Source organism: Nuphar pumila, chromosome 15 (genome assembly GCF_984573655.1).
Source record: "Nuphar pumila chromosome 15, dmNupPumi1.hap1.1, whole genome shotgun sequence".
Taxonomy (NCBI): Eukaryota; Viridiplantae; Streptophyta; class Magnoliopsida; order Nymphaeales; family Nymphaeaceae; genus Nuphar; species Nuphar pumila.
In genome coordinates this window covers 45,827,999-45,846,236 of record NC_143263.1, presented here as the reverse complement: position 1 = coordinate 45,846,236, position 18,238 = coordinate 45,827,999, and the positions used below count along the sequence as shown (strand labels likewise).

Sequence of the window (18,238 nt, the reverse complement as noted above, 5' to 3'; positions counted from 1 at the left end):
TGAATGAAAAAATGAATATGAGTGAAAAGCAAAGAGTAATTGATTCAAATTGATTGAATTGAAGTTATTTTGAATGTAAAATGCACTCATATTTATAGTTGAAAGTTTTTATACGTTGATGGTATGAAAGAGTGTCAAAACAGTCCATTTTGAACGATCAAAACGTTTGAAAAATGAAAAGACACACCTTTTTGAAGTTTCAAGAAAAACGGCAAAATTAGTCGACTGAAACTGTAGTTAGTCGACTAATAGTTAGTTATTAGTAGACTGACAGTTATCGTCGGTCGACTGATCTGTTTATCGAGCCATTTGAAAATCTAAACATTTGAAACTTAGTCGACTAGAGATAAAATTAGTCGACTGACAATATCATCAGTAGACTGAAAAACCTTTCAGTCGACTGCTGCTAAAATCTTCTGAAAAACATACATTCTGTCCGGTCGACTGATAAAAGCATTAGTCGACTGCTGCTAAATTTTCAAAAAACATATATTTTGTCCAGTCTACTGATAAAACATTCGGTTGACTAATTTGACAAAAATGACTTTTTAGAAAATATGGCGCGAAAGGATTAGTCGAATGGTGAGTCTATTAGTCGACTAATAAACACGAAAATTTAAGAAAAGAGTTTTCTAAAAAGATTTTCATGAAGGGTTCTTTAAGAAAAGATTTTCTAAAGACTTTTTAGGTGAAATGCAATCGAAATATGCACTCTAAGTAAGGCTCTTATAAGAATCTAAGACTTTTAATGAATTTAACATTTGCACACTAGTCTTCAAAGATTCTTTATCGAATTCTTCAATTTCTTCACTGCCTTAGCTAAAATGCAGTTGATTTCACTTGCTCATCATCAAAACCTTGTACTTGAAGTATCATGTACGACTTCAGTGTCGTAACAAGAAGCATCTCAACAAGATCCATCGTCACAAGGTCAACTACTTAGGCGAAGCGGAAAAGTATTTTGTGCAGTGGGCGGAGGCAGCAAAATTGATGTGAGAGCCAACATTCTGAATAAAGAGCAGCTATCCAGATAAAGTCACGGCTTACCATGAAGCAGATGGTGCCAAGGGCAGTGTATGATTTGAAGGGGAGAGCATGTTCCCTTATGACCTACTTTGTACAGTTGCGTCTAGAGTCTGTTTTGCTTTGGATGAGTTATGATGTAAGTGTTGAGTCACTTGTAACTTTCTTCGGGCCACCCTTGTACCTCAGTTCAGGTTGATCAATACCCTAAAGGGTTAGCCTGTAGATCTAAACTGTAAGTTGCCCTCGGTCAAAACAGTGAATGAATGTAAATGCATTGAGCTTTCTTTACTCACCGTCATTGTGATTGCCTTCAAGTGATTGCAATTTCTCTCCCTCCTTTCTCTTTTGCTCTCTTGCACTCTCTATACTCAAAGCTTCTGCAGCGACAAGCGAGAAATCAGATAGGCTTGTGGCGGTAAGGAAAGAACTGTCACACCGCACTAGCCTGTTAAAGAAATAGGTCAGTGACATATTATCTCCACCATCAAATACGCTCTAGTGGTGCATGGAAAGGATTCAACCCAATGTTGTGAGAATCATATTGGACTCTGAATCAATTTTTAGGAAATTGGTCGATTCTGATTCTGAACTGAATCAAGCTGAATTGATCAATTTTTAACAAATAGATCACACATGTCCGAAAATAATTGAAAAATAGTTGAATTAACAATTTAGTTTTGATTTTCTTTGATATGATAGGAATTAACCAATTCAAAAAGATTTGCAAATATATCTCAAATATACTGACAACATTGATTCAACCTATGTGTCAATGTTTATTCAAGGGCAGGTGATTAGGGTTGGGAAATGAGATAATCAGATGATGCGTGTTCAAAGTTGCATTAGGTTCATAGACATGCTTGGTGAGTTAAGCCATAAGCTACTCATGATGGGTTACGAAGCCAAGCACCAACACATACATGGAAATACAATAACCCACTTTTTCTTTGCTATCCAAGTTTTTGATACATTTAGAAGTCGAGCAAGATCATTTGGGAATAGCCTAAAACATCAGACATTTTGTGGGCTTTAAGTAACCGCTACATCCATTTCAACAAGTAGGTCTACACCAGATACATTATTAATGTGTCAAAAAAGTTGATACATCATTATCTTTTTTTATGACGAGGAACCCTCACCGAAGTGAGGAAAACCCTGAGTGGGGCCCCATAACCACCCTGTCGTACGCGACCCACCTCTAAAAACTACAGACACATCTATGCACTAGCGAAGTTTAATAAGGGGTCTTCAACTCAACACCTTGACAACCCTCTATTGGCCACACAAGCTAACCCCGGGTAGGGCCCCATGACCACCCTATCGTATGTGGCCCACCTCTAAAAACTACAAACGCATCCGTGCACTAGCGGAGTTTAATAGGGGGTCTTCAACTCAACACCTTGACAACCTTCTGTTGGCCACCCAAGCTAACCCTCTATTAAACTCCGCTGTGGTGGATCGTTTCTCTAAATATACCACCTTCATCCCAGCTTTGAAAGAGTGGCCTGCAAAGTTGTTCGTCAAGCATGTTGCGAAGCACTGGGGTGTACCAAGAAGCATTATGAGCGATCACGATGCTTGGTTTATGGGCAAATTTTGTCATGAAGTGTTTCAGTTACTCGTCTCTAATATGCTATTTTCAACAAGTTTTCACCCGCAAATAGATGGGCAGACAAAACGCATCAACGAACTGTTGAAGCAGTGTCTTAGGCACTTTGTTAGTGCCAATCAGAAAAACTCGGTGAAGCTCATAGACGTGACCCAATGCTGCTACAATCTTCAGAAGAGTGAGTCTCTTCTAGATACATCCCATTCAAGATAGCTACAGGACAACAACCATTGACTCCGCATACTCTAGCCGCACAGGAGAAGGGAAGGCCATCATTTGCTTATCAGTTTGTTCGAGATTGACACAAGCAAATCGAGTTGGAAATGGTGTTTCTGTATAAAGTGGCTAAGAGAATTGAGAAATGAGCGAACAAGCATTCTCAATCTGCTGAGTTTCATGTTGGGTACCAAGTGTTGGTGAAGCTTTATCTTGATCGCACATGCATCTTTCGTGGATGGTACCGCGGACTGATCAGGAAGTATGAGGGGTCATTCACCATCACCAAGAGAGTGGGAAAATTGGACCTGTACTCAGACTTCAATGTGCACCCAATGTTTCACGTGTGCAACCTAAAAATGTTCAATGCAGACGAGGGAGATCCAGAACGTAGTGTGCCACAACGCGCTCCTATTCTGCAGAGGGCCCCGACAACACAACATGCCAAGAAACATCTCAGCAAGATCCTTTGTCACAAGGTCAACTACTTGGGTGAAGCGAAGACGTATTTTATGCAGTGAGAGGAGGCAACAGAACCGACGTGGGAGCCAACATTTTGAATGAAGAGCCGCTACCTAGATAAAGTCAAGGTTCAACATGAAGCAGATGGTGCCTAGGGCGGTGCATGATTTGAAGGGGGGAGCATGTTCCCTTGTGACCTACTTTGTACAATTGTGTCTAGAATCTGTTTTGCTTTGGTCGAGTCATGATGTAAGTGTTAAGTCACTTGTAACTTTCTCCAGGCCACCGTTGTACCTCAATTCAGGTTGATCAATACCCTGAAGGGTTAGCCCATAAATATGAACTATAAGTTTCCCTCGAGCAAAATAGTGAATGAATGCAAATGCGTTGAGTTTTCTTTGTTCACCCTCGTTGTGATTACCTTCAAGTGATTGCAATTTCTCTTCCTCTTTTCTCTTTCACTCTCTTGCACTCTCTATACTCAAAGCTTTCGCAACGACAAGCGAGCGACCAGATAGGCTTATGGCGGTAAGGAAAGGACTGTCGCGTCACACTGGCCTGTTGAAGAAATAGGCATGTGACATATTATCTCCACCATCAAATACACTCTAGTGGTGCATGGAAGGGATTCAACCCAATATTGTAAGAATCGTATTGGACTCTGAATCGATTTTTAAGGAATTGGTCGATTCTGATTTTGAACTGAATCAAGCTAAATTGATCAATTTTTAACCAGCAGATCACACGTGTTTGCAAATGATTGAAAAATAGCCGAATTAACAATTTAGTTTTGATTTTTTGCTGATATGATAGGAATCAACCAATTCAAAGAGATTTGCAAATATATCTCAAATATAATGACAACACTAATTCAACCTATGTGTAAATGTTTATTCAGGGGCAGGTGATTAGGTTTGGGAAATGAGACAATCAACTGATGCTCATTTAAAGTTGCATTAGGTTCATAGACAGGCTTGGTGAGTTAAGCCATAAGCTACTCATGATGGGTTACCAAGCCAAGCACCAACACATCCTTGGAAATACAACAACCCACTTTTTCTTTGCTACCCAAGTTTTTGATACATTTAGAAGTCGAGCAAGATCATTTGGGAATATCCTAAAACATCAGCCATTTTATGGGCTTTAAGTAACCGCTACATCCATTTCAACAAGTAGGTCTACACCAGATGCATTATTAATGTGTCAAAAAAGTTGATACATCATTATCTTTTTTTATGACGAGGAACTCTCACCGAAGTGAGAAAAACCCTGAGTGGGGCCCCATGACCACCCTACTGTACATGGCCCACCTCTAAAAACTACGAACACATCTGTACACCAGCGAAGTTTAATAGGGGGTCTTCAACTCAACACCTTGACAACCCTCTATTGGCTACACAAGCTAACCCTGGGTAGGGCCCCATGACCACCCTAACGTATATGGCCCACCTCTAAAAACTACAGACACATACGTGCACCAACATAGTTTAATAGGGGGTCTTTAACTCAACACCTTGGCAGCCCCCTGTTGGCCACACAAGCTAACCCCCTATTAAACTCCGTTGTGGTGGATCATTTATCTAAATATACCACCTTCATCCCAGCTTTGAAAGAGTGCCTTGCAGAGCCCTTCGTCAAGGATGTTGTGAAGCACTGGGGTGTACCAAGAAGCATTATGAGCGATCACGATACTTGGTTCATGGGCAAATTCTAGCATGAAGTATTTCGGCTACTCGGCTCTGATTTGCTATTTTCAACAAGTTTCCACCCACAGACAGATGGGCAGACAGAATGCATCAATGAACTATTGGAGCAATATCTTAGGTACTTTGTTAGTGCCAATCCGAAAGACTGAGTGAAGCTCATAGACGTGGCTCAATTTTGCTACAATCTTCAGAAGAGTAAGTCTTCTGGACACAATTCGTTCGAGATAGCTACAAGACAATAACTACTGACTTTGCATACTCTAGCCGCACAGGAGAAGGGAAGGCCATCCTTTGCTTATCAATTTGTTCGAGACTGACACAAGCAGACCGAGTTGGCGATGACATTTCTGCACAAGGCGGCTAAGAGAATTGAGAAATGAGCAAACAACCATTGTCGGCCTGCTAAGTTTCGTGTTGGGTACCAAGTGTTGGTGAAGCTTTATCCTGATTGCACATGCATCTTTCGTGGACGACACTACGGACTGATCCGGAAGTATGAGGAACCATTCACCATCACCAAGAGAGTGGGCAAGCTGGACTTGCCCCCAGACTTCAAGGTGCACTTGGTATTTCATGTGTGCAACCTGAAACTGTTCACTGCGAACGAGGGAGATCCAGAACGTAGCGTGCCACAATGCGCTCCTATCCTACCGAAGGCCCTGACAACACAACGGGGCGAGAAACATCTCATCAAGATCCTTCATCACAAGATCAAATACTTGGGCAAAGCGAAGAAGTATTTTATGCAGTGAGAGAAGGCAGCATAATCGACGTGGGAGCCAACATTCCGAATAAAGAGCCGCTACCCAGATAAAGTGAGGGCTTACCATGAAGCAAATGGTGCTGAGGGCAACGCATGATTTGAAGAGGGGAGTATGTTCCCTTGTGACCTACTTTGTACATTTGTGTCTAGAGTCTGTTTTGCTTTAGTTGAGTCATGATGTAAGTGTTGAGTCACTTGTAACTTTCTCTGGGCCACCCTTGTACCTCGGTTCGGGTTGATCAATACCCTGAAGGGTTAGCCTATAGATCTGAACTGTAAGTTGCCCTCAGGTAAAACAGTGAATGAATGCAAATGTATTAAGCTTTATTTGTTCATCCTCGTTGTGATTACCTTCAAGTGATTGCAATTTCTCTCTCTCTTTTCTCTTTCACTCTCTATACTCAAAGCTTCTGCAGCAACAAGCGAGCAACCAAATAGGCTTGTGACGGTAATGAAAGAACTGTCGCGTCACATTGGTTTGTTGAAGAAATAGGCATGTGACATATTATCTTCGCCATCAAATACGCTCTAGTAGTGCATGGATGGGATTCAACCCAATGTTTTCAGAATCGTATTGGACTCTGAATCGATTTTTTAGGGAATTGGTCGATTCTGTTTATGAACTGAATCAAGCTGAATTGATCATTTTTTAACCAACAGATCACACGTGTCCGAAAATGATTGAAAAATAGTTGAATTAACAATTTAGTTTTGATTTTCTGTTGATATGATAGGAATCAACCAATTCAAAGCGATTTGCAAATATATCTCAAATATACTGACAACACTGATTCAACCTATGTGTCAATGTTTATTGAGGGGCAGGTGATTAGGGTTGGGAAATGAGACAATCAGCTGGTGCTCGTTCAAAGCTGCATTAGGTTCATAGACAGGCTTGGCGAGTTAAGCCATAAGCTACTCGTGCACATCCTTGGAAATACAACGACCACTTTTTCTTTGCTACCCAAGTTTTTGATACATTTAAAAGTCGAGCAAGATCATTTGGGAATAGCCTAAAACTTCAGTTATTTTGTGGGCTTTAAGTAACCACTACATCCATTTCAACAAGTAGGTCTACACCCGATGCATTATTAATGTGTCAAAAAGTTGATACATCATCATCTTTTTTTTATGACGAGGAACCCTCACCGAAGTGAGGAAAACCTTGGGTGGGGCCCATGACCACCTGCCGTACGTGGCCCACCTCTAAAAACTACGGACACATCCATGCACCAACTGAGTTTAATAGGGGGTCTTCAACTCAACACCTTGACAACCCTCCCCCCTTGGTCGTCATCATTGCCAAAGAAAAGTTAGTACAAAAAGCTGTAAAATAAACGTGGGATCCGTGGACAACCAATGAAGGATGATCACAAGTGTGCATTTGATATGCCTTGGTGAGTTCGTGTGGAGTAATTGGTTGAATTTTATGGCTTCCAAAATGGAGGTTCTATGTTTGGGCACTTCTTTTTTAAGGAGCCATCTCGTGCTTAGCTTAGCTCAACATGAGCTCGGGCTAGGCACGAGTCTACGTGAATCAAACTTGATTCAACTTATTTAACAGCCCTAGACTTAGGACATTGGTGCTCCTTGCTTGACTTCAACCATATAGCCATAATATAACAATGATCTCACAGTTTTTTTTGCTGGGTCCCACAATAATTTGTTTCTGAGTAAAATCAGCACAAAGAACAAAAAGAGAATACATAAAAGCTACAATTTTTTACATCACAATTGATTGAGAATGTTTTCAACACAAGTAAAGTTTTTTCTTTAAAAAAAAAACATAAGTTTTGAAACATCATTTTTGAGTATTTTATTGGCTTCTCAAAATACTTTAAAAATTTTACAATATTCTTGAAATATCGCTGATATTTGCTACCGTGGTTATTATAATAATCTAAAATAGGGGAAATATCTGATACTAATGAAGGCAAATAACTATTGAGTAGAGATGAACTTTTCTTTTAAAAAAATTTTATTTGTTTGTAGATTAGACCTTACATATATGATCTATACAGTTTGTTTAGTAACAAATGAGTTTTGAATTACGTGACTGTGACATGTAACCAGATTTTTGAAAGTACTAAAAAATCAATGGCATACAATGTATCAAAACTTCATGACTCAAAAAAATCATACTTTTACGTGAAAAAAATACAATCCAAAGTCCAATGCATAGCAAACAAGCCCTGTTGAACACATCTATGCGATCAGATTGAGTTGATACCGCTTGCACCTATAATTTTTAGCCCAATGGTTCCGTACCTTCATCAGTACCAAATATTTCCCCTTTTGAAATAATAACTATTAAGTATGTTCGTCTATTCTACTCTCAATTGAGACTTTTATCATTTTGGTTAGTGTCCAGAAAAACTAAGATTGGAGCTGAAGTCGCGCTAGAGCGGTCTCATGTTCGAACAGTGTCCATCAAAAAAACGAGAAAGGTTAAAACAAAGACTGTGTTTTGAGAGAGATTTGAATGAGAACCTCCAGGAAAGGTTGTGGTGGGATTCCAAAGCAGTGCGCGTGGCAAAAATTATGATTGAAAAAAACGTATTATTAATTTTACTAAAACGCAAATATGCCTGTAGCTCAGTGGATAGAGCGTCTGTTTCCTAAGCAGAAAGTCGTAGGTTCGACCCCTACCTGGCGCGCTTCTTCCCTTTCATGTTCATTTTTTCCACCTAAGTTGTGCTCTCCCTTTCATGTTCATTTTTTCCACATAAGTTGTGATTTCCCTTTCATGTTCATTTTTTCCACCTAAGTTGTGCTTTCCCTTTCTTTCGGTTCCATCATGTAAGCTTTGGTTCATCTTTACTAAATATTTTGAAAGCTCATAGCTTTTTATTTATTTATGATCTCTCCATATTTATTGTGAATTATGTGTTATATGGTTTTAGTCGTTGGTTTATGCCTTGTAAGCTACCAGTATTCACTGCTTACACATTTTACTTATCCCGATGTATGATTTCATTTACAGAACCCTACTTACGCATTTTACTTAGCCCGATGCATGGTCTCACATTCATTGAGTCCTACTTATGCACTTTACTGTACAAAATCGGGATAATGGTTGAACTCTCCCACGAATTATAGCAACCTTGTGCTTTTAGTTCAAATCCAAGAAATTTGTCGACTCAAACTTCGTCTTAACATTCCACTACTATTTTCAACCGTACCATGATACGCCACCAACCCCTGCATCTGATTGCAGATTGAGTCATTTTTTTCTAAGATTTAACTATTTTTTGGGGAAAACAAGAAAAGAATCGACCCTGGCATGGCCTTGGAGTTCTGAAGCTTTTTATAGGGGTTGGATCCTAACCAGGCTCAAGTACTAGGCGGAATTCTAGTTAAGGTTTGATCAAATCGGGCACAACATTCCTACTCACCCCTCAATTTACCTAGTCTAAGTACTGATATCAAAGTGCAGGTGGTGGAGCATAGGAGAGATTGATGGTATGCCGTATGACACACCTCCAAGTGGTTAAAACCTTTCGGCCATTCTCCTTGCCCACTAGGAAGCTTGCTGCTTTGGCCTTAAACAAGGAATTAATGTGCACCCAATAATCGAACTCTTTAACATTCTTCAACTTAAACATCCTAAGCCAACCTACCTACCAAATGTAAGAAGCCCTTGTGGGGCTACAAACTCAAAGATCCTGTCGGATTTAACAATAAGAGTGCAGGCGATTTCACAATATATATATATATATATATATATATATATATATATATATATATATATATATATATATATATATATACAACAACAACAACTACGCCTTCATCCCAAAACAATTGGGGTCAGTGATATGAACCAAAAAAGAAATTCATTTTGGGTCTTCCACATGAATCCTTTTCCTCCAATCATTTCTATCCAATGCCATGTCCTCGGTGAGGTTCAAAACATTCATATCCTTTCCTATCATCTCCATCCAAGTCTTCCTAGGCCTACCCCGACCTCTTTTAACTAATATATTTTCCCATTTCTCCAACCTTCTAATTGGAGCATCATTAGGTCTTCGCCGAATATGTCCAAACCACCGTAAACGATTCTCTCGCATCTTATTTTCAATGGGGGCAACACCTACCTTCTTACGTATCTCCTCGTTCCGAATCTTATCTTTTATTGTATTTCCACACATCCATCTAAGCATCTGCAGCTCAGCTACACTCATTTTTTGAATATGATGTCTCTTGGCAGCCCAACATTCCGTACCATATAGTAAAGCGGGTCTAATAGTCGTCCTATAAAACTTTCCCTTCAACCGCAATGGCATTCTACGATCGCACAACACTCCAGTTGCACTTTTCCATTTCATCCACCCAACCTTTATCCTATGATTTACATCTCCATCAATTTCTCCATACTTTTGAATGATGGATCCCAAATATTTGAAATAATCATTCACCAATATTTCTTGCTCACCAAGCTGCACTACACTCCCATCACTACTTCGTTGCTTACTAAACCGACATTCCATATATTCAGTCTTACTCTTACTCAACTTAAAACCTCTAGCTTCCAATGTCTGTCTCCATAATTCTAACTTAGCATTAACCCCAGCTCTAGACTCATCAATCAAAACAATATCATCAGCAAACAACATACACCACGGTACATTTTCTTGAATTGATCTCGTAAGCTCATCCATCACTATCGCAAATAGGAAAGGGCTTAAAGCAGATCCTTGATGTAACCCAACCGTTATCGGAAAATTGGTTGTCACTCCTCCACAAGTGCGGACATTGGTTACTACTCCTTCATACATATCTTTAATTATACTAATGTACTTGAGAGAAACACCTTTCTTCATCATTGTCCACCAGAGAACGTCCCTAGGTACTCTATCGTATGCCTTCTCTAAATCAATAAAAACCATATGCAAATCTTTGTTCCTCTCTCTATATCTTTCAATAAGTTGTCTAAGAAGATGTATAGCTTCCATAGTTGATCTTCCAGGCATAAAACCAAATTGATTCTCTGATATCATGACAACCTTCCTCAACCTAGACTCAATCACCCTCTCCCAAAGTTTCATAGTATGACTCATGAGTTTTATACCACGATAGTTTGTGCAATCTTGTATATCACCCTTATTCTTATATAAAGGCACCAAAGTACTCTTCCTCCACTCATTAGGCATCTTATTTGTTCGCCAAATCAAGTTAAAAAGATTTGTCAACCATTCTAAACCTTTCTCTCCCAAGCATTTCCAAGCCTCGATAGGTATACCATCTGAGCCAACTGCCCTTCTTGATTTCATTTTCTTCAAAGCCTCTGCAATTTATTTCTTTTGAATCTTGCGCATGAAGTCACGATTTATCTCATGAAAAGGAATGGAGAAGTCTCCAAGATCTAGAGCATGACTATTATTAAATAGCTTATCAAAATAATCTTTCCATCTCTCCTTAATCTTCTTATCTTTGACTAAAACCCTTTGCGTTTCATCTTTGATACATCTAACCATACCCAAATCCTTCGATTTCCTATCTCTCATCTTTGCAAGCCTATAAATATCCTTCTCGCCTTCTTTGGTATCCAACTTGTCATAAACCTCCTTATATACCTTAACCCTCGCGTTTCGAACAACTTTTTTAGCTTCCTTCTTTGCTAACATATACTTCTCCAAATTCTCATTATCACGACTCTTACTTAGATTTCTATAACACTCTCTTTTAACCTTAATAGCTAATTTGACATCCTCGTTCCACCATGATGTATCCTTACCTAGTGGTGCACCGCCTTTAGACTCACCCAATACCTCCTTAGCCACTTTTCTCATGCCACCCGCTATCTTATTCCACATTGATTCTGAATCCTCCTCGAGACACCAATCAGCTTCCTTAACTACCTGCTCTACAAACATTCCTTATTTAGCTCCTTTCAGTGCCCACCACTTAATTCTAGGATCTATCCTATGTCTATCCCTTTTGCGGCATTGTCTAATTCTAAGATCTAAAATTAAAACTCTATGTTGTGTAGCTACACTTTCTCCCGGTATAACCTTACAATCGATGCAAAAACCCCTCTATCTTTCTAAGTAGGAAAAAAATCTATCTGACTCATATTAACCCCACTTTTAATTGTTACTAGGTGAGACTCCCTCTTCTTAAACCAAGTGTTTGCTAAGATCATATCTAGGACAAACAAAAATCTAAAATCCTTTCTCCACTTTCATTTCTTTCTCCTATACCATAGCCTCCATGGATACTCTCAAATCCATCCCTACTAATGCCTACATGTCCATTAAGGTCACCGCCGATGAAAAGCTTTTCTCCATAAGATATCCCTTGTACTACTCCATCTAAATCTTCCCAAAATTGATGCTTAATGGAATCATCTAAACCTACTTGAGGTGCATAAACACTAATAATATTAATAATATCCGTACCTAATACTAATTTAATAAGTAAAATTCTATCACCCTTCCTACGGACCTCAACTACATTATCTATAAACTGACGACTCATAACAATCCCTACTCCATTCCTATTCCTATTTATTCCTGTATACCAAATCTTATATATATATATATATGCAAGTGACAGCAAGCAGCTCTAGGGACTTGTTTTTGAACCAGTGACTCACTACACTTTACTATCAAGGAGAGGTGCTCTACCACCTGATAGAAGTTCCAGATGAACAAAGATGAAAATGATTCTAGCTTTGTACCACATAAACACCAGAGAGAGAGAGAGAGAGAGAGAGAGAGAGAGAGAATCTTGAGGTTAATAATTTCAAATATGGAAGTACAACAAGCAACGCAAAATGACAAAATCTGAATTACTGTTCCACCGCTAATCATCATGAGTGCTCATAAAACCACCTACAAAACCTGCACCGTTGCAGTTACCGCACAATATCTCTTTCTTGCCTCTGTCCACAAAAGCCAGGACAAATGGATCGGACTATGGTCATGATATATCGCAACATAAGCAAAGCCAGTGTAAGCTACAAAAGAAAAGCAAGAGAGATGAACGCTGTCTAAAAATTTCATTTTATTCAGGCTCAGGGATCATGCCCCCCATCTCGTGGAAGCTCAAATATCAGCTATGATGCTTATATGCATTAAAAAATGGCTCTTGAATATACAAAACTTCTTCTCGACCAGTGTATATACTACATAATATCTGGAAAGACAACCTGATTTTTTGGTAATGACAAGTTATATTTAAAACATGTCCGTTATTCTCAATTCAAAAAGAAAAATAGTTCTTTTGAAGATTAAGGTGAAACTTCTAACAAGGGTTCAAGAACAAATTAGGTTTAGATTAAAGTTCCATAACTTTTCAGTCATTTATCTGCAGCATAATCCATTTCATATTCAGATCTGGACTCAGAAATGAGCACATTCCTGCAGTCTTAGCCTTCACTGCTTTTTCATTTCTAGCATAGTATTGTCCCACTGTCAATTGCATGAGAGTTTAATATTCGCTCCTATCTCCAGGTACTTATATTAAAAAGAAAAGTGCATGCATTTGAAGCTGAAGGTAAATCTTATATTGCCTAAGGGTTTAAAGTTACTTCACAAAATGCAATTATTTTCTAATTTACACTTCCATACTCTAATATACTAGTAATGCATGTTCAGGCGTAAGAAGCTAGTTTAAGAGTTTAGAATGTAAAATAATTTTCTGTGCCTCACAATCTGCCGGTGCCATTTAATTTTGTCAGTAATGAGAGAATCAATCATAACAAAATTCATCGATAGAATTTATTAAGGAAAAAGGGAAAACCTGCAAAGCCAGCATAATCCACCAGCTTTAAACCGCCCATTAAAATGGTCAACAGAATTTACTGCACTGCCTTTGCACTGTGAACAAAGCACCACACCTAAGATTTGAGAAAGGAAAAAGTCAGCAAGGATATATTCAGATATTCTTAGAGAGAGAGAGATAGAGAGAGAGAAGCATATATATGGACACGATTCAAAGAAAACTGGTGATTCTTTAGGGAGATAAAAATACTAGCAGTGAAAAGTTATAGCGTGCAATATCAAATTTCTTAAACCATGGATAGGGATACAGAACTGATGTACCATATATACCTCAGAATGCACATACGACACACCATAATAAATATATCTTTCTTTTTGGGTCAAAAAAGTAATCTGAAATATGCTTCAAAGATATCAATAGGGCAACAAAACTTACTCGGCCAATTTCATTGAACATGGAACCCTCTTAAAGACATAAATGTGGGATAGGCTTATAGGGTAGAAACACTATCATAGGATCATTTTGCAAAGCTCATAGAGTGATGGAAGCTTAACAACCAGAAGCAGAAAAGTGGAGCAGAACAAAGACAAAATGAAGGCTGCAATTAACAAAGACCTTGAATCAAAATATCCATGTAGTATGGATGCCAAATTAGTCCTATAGATATAACATGCCTTGGAGGCTTCTTTGGGTACTTCAACAGATCAAAGCATATATAAGGTCCAGCACAAATACAAGCTTGTATGTTGAAAAATTTAGTATAACAAGCAGATTTATTTTTCTTTCATGATTTACGAGCACAAGAAAGCATGGTTGGACAGATAATTATTCCTTGACCCGACAAAGCTTTATTAGATCATATAAGGCACAGCTGATCGTTTCCAAAGAAAATGTTCTCATCCATACAAATGGCATTTGTCGATGAAACAAGAGCAAAAAGAACCACCAAAAATGTCAAACTTAAATTTCCTTTTCCACCAGCAATCAATCTTAGCTTCTGATCACAATCCTATCAAACATATGCCATTCCTCAGAACTCATGATTGCCAAAGCAATTGAACATATTTTTATACAAATGGGACTTTGTGAAGTTTTTTAATGAATTAAATTTTTTTACATCTTAGTAATTTTGAAATTGCAAAGAATATATAGATCCATGATCATCCCACTTAGTGTTCACCACAACTAGATTCCTGGAATTTACACTATACAAAAAGAAATCTAGAATACAAGTAGAGCATTATAAGCCACAACAACCTGAAAAATAAAACTTACCATATCAAGTGGCATAGTATTGGTACTGCAAAATAAAATAAGGGGAATACAGCATATTTCCAATCATTAAGTCACATTTCATTCAACAGGAAATGATGAACTCACCATTTCCATCACAATCAACACAAACAATGCTATTTGTCTTAGTTCGCTGGTTACTGTCAGCAGCCTGCCATGGAGAAATTAAATACACAGCTCAAACGGCTACCATAAATGCATATAACAAAGCAAGAAAGCATCTCTGTTTTTTTTTGCAGGTGGTGGGGGGGGGGGTGTTGTGGGGTTTAGTGTGCAGGTGGGTGTGGAAGAGAGTGGGGGAGATGCTTAACCATGAAAAGAATCTAGATATAACAAAATGAAACTGAAAAGACATTTGACACCCAACAAAAATGAATCATGGGACCAAGTAAGATGTAAAATTTGCTTTGATAGAACCATAGTCACCAATGTTACTGATATTTTGAAAATATTGTGATAATATCAGCAATTTAAGGTAAGACGATAATATCGGAAAAATATCATGATATTTTCAAAATATTTCCAGAAGCTAAAATATCACAAATATTGCGATATTAGCACGATGTTTTTTTTTTTTATATTTTAAGCCTAGTTTTTGTTTTTTTGTTTCTTTTGTATTTTAAAAACTTTTCAAACTTATTTCCTTACATTTTTGCAAGAGAAACTATACATAACCAATTGTTTTCTTTATTTCTTATTGTTTTATATATATATTTTTTAAAATTTTAAAACTTCTGAGATTTTCCCAAGAAAAACCACTTAGTGAAATCTCTCAAGAAAAACCCTTTGCGAGAAATTACGTTGAACAATACAGTTGGCCATGGATAGAACTAAAATGAAGACTATATCCCCATATCATGAACTGTTGTAGGTGGAGAGGGTGGATACTTTCAACTCCAGTGTGCATTTTGGAGGTTGTCAACCCCTTTTAGCTTTAGTTTGTCACTCAGTTAGATTAAACTGCAACTGTTGCGGCACACATGTGCACTAATCCCCAAAACTACATTTTCATTGGAGGTTGTAACCCCTTTTAGCTTTAATTTGCCACTCAGTTAGAAACAGCAACTGCTCCCTCACACTTGAGCACTACCCCAAAACTACATTCTTGTTGTCTAGAAGGTGCTTTTAGTGAAAGAGGGGAAAAAGGAAAAAACAACAAACATGATAAGATATTGCTCTATAAATAATGCTATCCATAAATGTATCTAACAACAAAGAGTCAGTAAACATATGGGAAAACATAAGCAAAGTATTATTTCCAAACAACAATATGAGAAATAATTTGAATTTTCTTTGTTTGTGTTTTATAAAAAGAGAAAACCTCAGGGACAAACAAGTTCAGTCAAAATTCTATAGGATGCAGAGTGCATAGTCTGCAGACCACATACATCACCATTTATCCATTAAGCAGGGAGCAGGGTATTCTTTGCAATCGATAAAACACTGACTCCAAATAAAGTTATTTCACTCAACACGATCAACCTAATATTCCATTGAAATTGTTGAGACAGTATCACCAAAATTTTCTCAGAAATTTTTCGTATGTAAGGCTATAAAAGATGAAAAATTTTCTATGAAAAGTTTGATTGACTTGCTTCATTGTTTATCATGTTCATCAATTTAAAGCTTCCCGCCTGCAAGAAACACATACAGTTGGCTTAGAGGAAGTCATATGCAATATGCATGGCATAGCAAAAAATGGATTTTATTCTTTAAATATTCCACATTTGATCTCTCATCACTGAAGCAATCCAAATTGGAGCCCCCGACTTTGCTATCATGAAGACTAATACAAAGAGAAAGAAACTTGCAGTAATAAAAATCCAAAGTTTCAAGCGTTAGAAAAACACCACAATTGTTGAAAGCAAAATTATGTTTGTTAGTATTGAAATTTGGAAGCATTTAATACAAATGTATATACTCGTGAACTAGATATGCACATCTCATGAATGTAGGAATGGAGAAAGACGAAACCCTTCTGATTGATGTCCTTTTGCACCATAAAGAACCAAAAATAGACAGTTCATTATTCTTTCTATTTTTCTTTTCTATTTGTTCCTTTCTTCAACTAATAAGAATTTTTCAAATAGTTAGGCAAAGCTGTACGCTATTTAAAGCTAAATACAAGTCTTACAAGAAGTAACTAAATGTATACTTCAATATACTTATTGATGGTTACCTTCATTCTATGCAGATAATTCTCACTGTAAATTAAATCTTTGAAGATTGGAGCTCAAAATGAGCGACCAAGAAATTCCCACCAAAGGAAAAAACAAAAGAAAAAGAAGACTATTTGTCCATGTACCACCTAAAATGCAAAGTTAATTCCACTATATAAAAGAGAAACGATAGTGGAGAAAAGAAGCAACCTTTGCCTGGATTGAAGTACGCTTTTTGGATTCAGACCGGCGGACAGTGACCACTTTACCAGGATTGGAGCTTGTAACTTCCAGAAATTTACTCCGTGGAAATCCAACTGTAATTGCTAAGAAGACATCACGGGAACAGAATGGGAAAACGAAGACGTTTGTTAGTTACTGGGTAATAATGATTAATTTAGCTGGATGGTTAGAGTCACACTATCATAACAGAGTGGTCTCAGGTTCCAAGACCACTGGGGCAACCCCTAGCTTAGCAAACTAAAAATAATGGAAATAAAGGTTTTCGAAGTACAGATGGAAACCAAGGAAAAGCAAACAGAAAAATGGCTAGTAGATAGAACAAGGAAAAGAAGAGTTGAGAATGCACAAAGAGAAAAGGATGGAGAAATTGAGTTGGGAGTCTGAGTAGAGAAGTACCTGGCTTCAGAGGAGTAGATTTGGTAGCACACATTGTGCTCAAGTAGAGAGCGGCCGCCATTGCAGCAACTCTCTCTCTCTCTCCACGGCAAGAGTTAATGAACCGGTTTTATGTTTTGCTTTGGTGGTGGGAGAGAGGGATATGCCTTTTAAGATAAGACCCACAAACGCTGTCCTTGCCTTCAGGAAACTTTTGGTAGAATGCCGTGAACGTTCATGCTAATAACGAGAGTGCCAATTTCCTTTTGTTCCCAATTTGGGAATAAGATCATGAAGATATGATCTTATATGGCATGAACGGCTGGACTACATAGAATATAATTGTTTAGCATGCAATAGGAGAGCGATTGGTATCTATCTCCAAATTCTATTCATTGTATGTATTTTGAAGAATGAAGCAGTTATCTAGACAGCGGACCCATGGTAGAAACAATGAGTCATCTGATATCCGACCGAATTAGATTCTATTTAGTTGGGTTTTGTAAGCTAAAACCATATAGACAGATATCTGAATTTAACCCGAATCGGTTTACATGTAAAAAGTACCATATGAGGTTTTCAACATCAAAATTTGAATTCCAATTAGAATCTGCTTATCTAACATCGAATTAGTCGATGGTCTTAGCCACATCCCATC

The 18,238-nt window shown here is 37.9% G+C and overlaps 2 protein-coding genes and 1 non-coding gene across 5 annotated transcripts; 2 read left to right on the top strand and 1 right to left on the bottom strand.

Moving 5' to 3' along the window:
• Positions 1 to 2,350: 2,350 nt before the first annotated feature.
• Positions 2,351 to 5,771, top strand: LOC149815312 (uncharacterized). The gene is made up of 2 exons (XM_089990519.1): positions 2,351 to 2,813; positions 5,446 to 5,771. The coding sequence occupies exons 1-2, from the start codon at positions 2,351 to 2,353 to the stop codon at positions 5,769 to 5,771; spliced, it is 789 nt and encodes a 262-aa protein (XP_089846645.1).
• A 2,595-nt stretch (positions 5,772 to 8,366) lies between these two features.
• Positions 8,367 to 8,439, top strand: TRNAR-CCU (transfer RNA arginine (anticodon CCU)). The gene has a single exon. It is a non-coding gene; the product is annotated as a tRNA-Arg (tRNA).
• A 4,062-nt stretch (positions 8,440 to 12,501) lies between these two features.
• Positions 12,502 to 17,739, bottom strand: LOC149815310 (protein BUNDLE SHEATH DEFECTIVE 2, chloroplastic-like). 3 transcript variants are annotated; one of them, XM_089989331.1, is made up of 5 exons: positions 17,602 to 17,739; positions 17,173 to 17,288; positions 14,891 to 14,954; positions 13,529 to 13,625; positions 12,502 to 12,668 (listed from the first exon to the last, which is right to left on the bottom strand). In XM_089989331.1, exons 1-5 carry the CDS (start codon positions 17,660 to 17,662, stop codon positions 12,590 to 12,592), a joined length of 417 nt encoding a protein of 138 aa, XP_089845457.1. In that variant the 5' UTR covers positions 17,663 to 17,739; the 3' UTR covers positions 12,502 to 12,589. The 3 variants fall into 3 exon arrangements, with proteins under 3 accessions (XP_089845457.1, XP_089845458.1, XP_089845459.1); XM_089989332.1 differs by having other exon boundaries at positions 17,173 to 17,279; positions 17,602 to 17,723; XM_089989333.1 differs by having other exon boundaries at positions 17,173 to 17,285; positions 17,602 to 17,659.
• Between the last annotated feature and the right edge of the window lie 499 nt (positions 17,740 to 18,238).

Bases quoted from the DNA above. Each gene is read 5' to 3' on its own strand.
- LOC149815310 (XM_089989331.1), bottom strand. From the start codon at position 17,662: ATGGCGGCCGCTCTCTACTTGAGCACAATGTGTGCTACCAAATCTACT. The intron at 13,626-14,890 runs GTGAGTTCATCA...CTCAAATCTTAG, and splicing joins TGTTGATTGTGATGGAAATG to GTGTGGTGCTTTGTTCACAG. The intron at 12,669-13,528 runs GTTTTCCCTTTT...TTTTGTGGACAG, and splicing joins GGATTATGCTGGCTTTGCAG to AGGCAAGAAAGAGATATTGT.
- LOC149815312 (XM_089990519.1), top strand. From the start codon at position 2,351: ATGTGGCCCACCTCTAAAAACTACAAACGCATCCGTGCACTAGCGGAG. The intron at 2,814-5,445 runs GTGAGTCTCTTC...TTGGGTACCAAG, and splicing joins CTGCTACAATCTTCAGAAGA to TGTTGGTGAAGCTTTATCCT.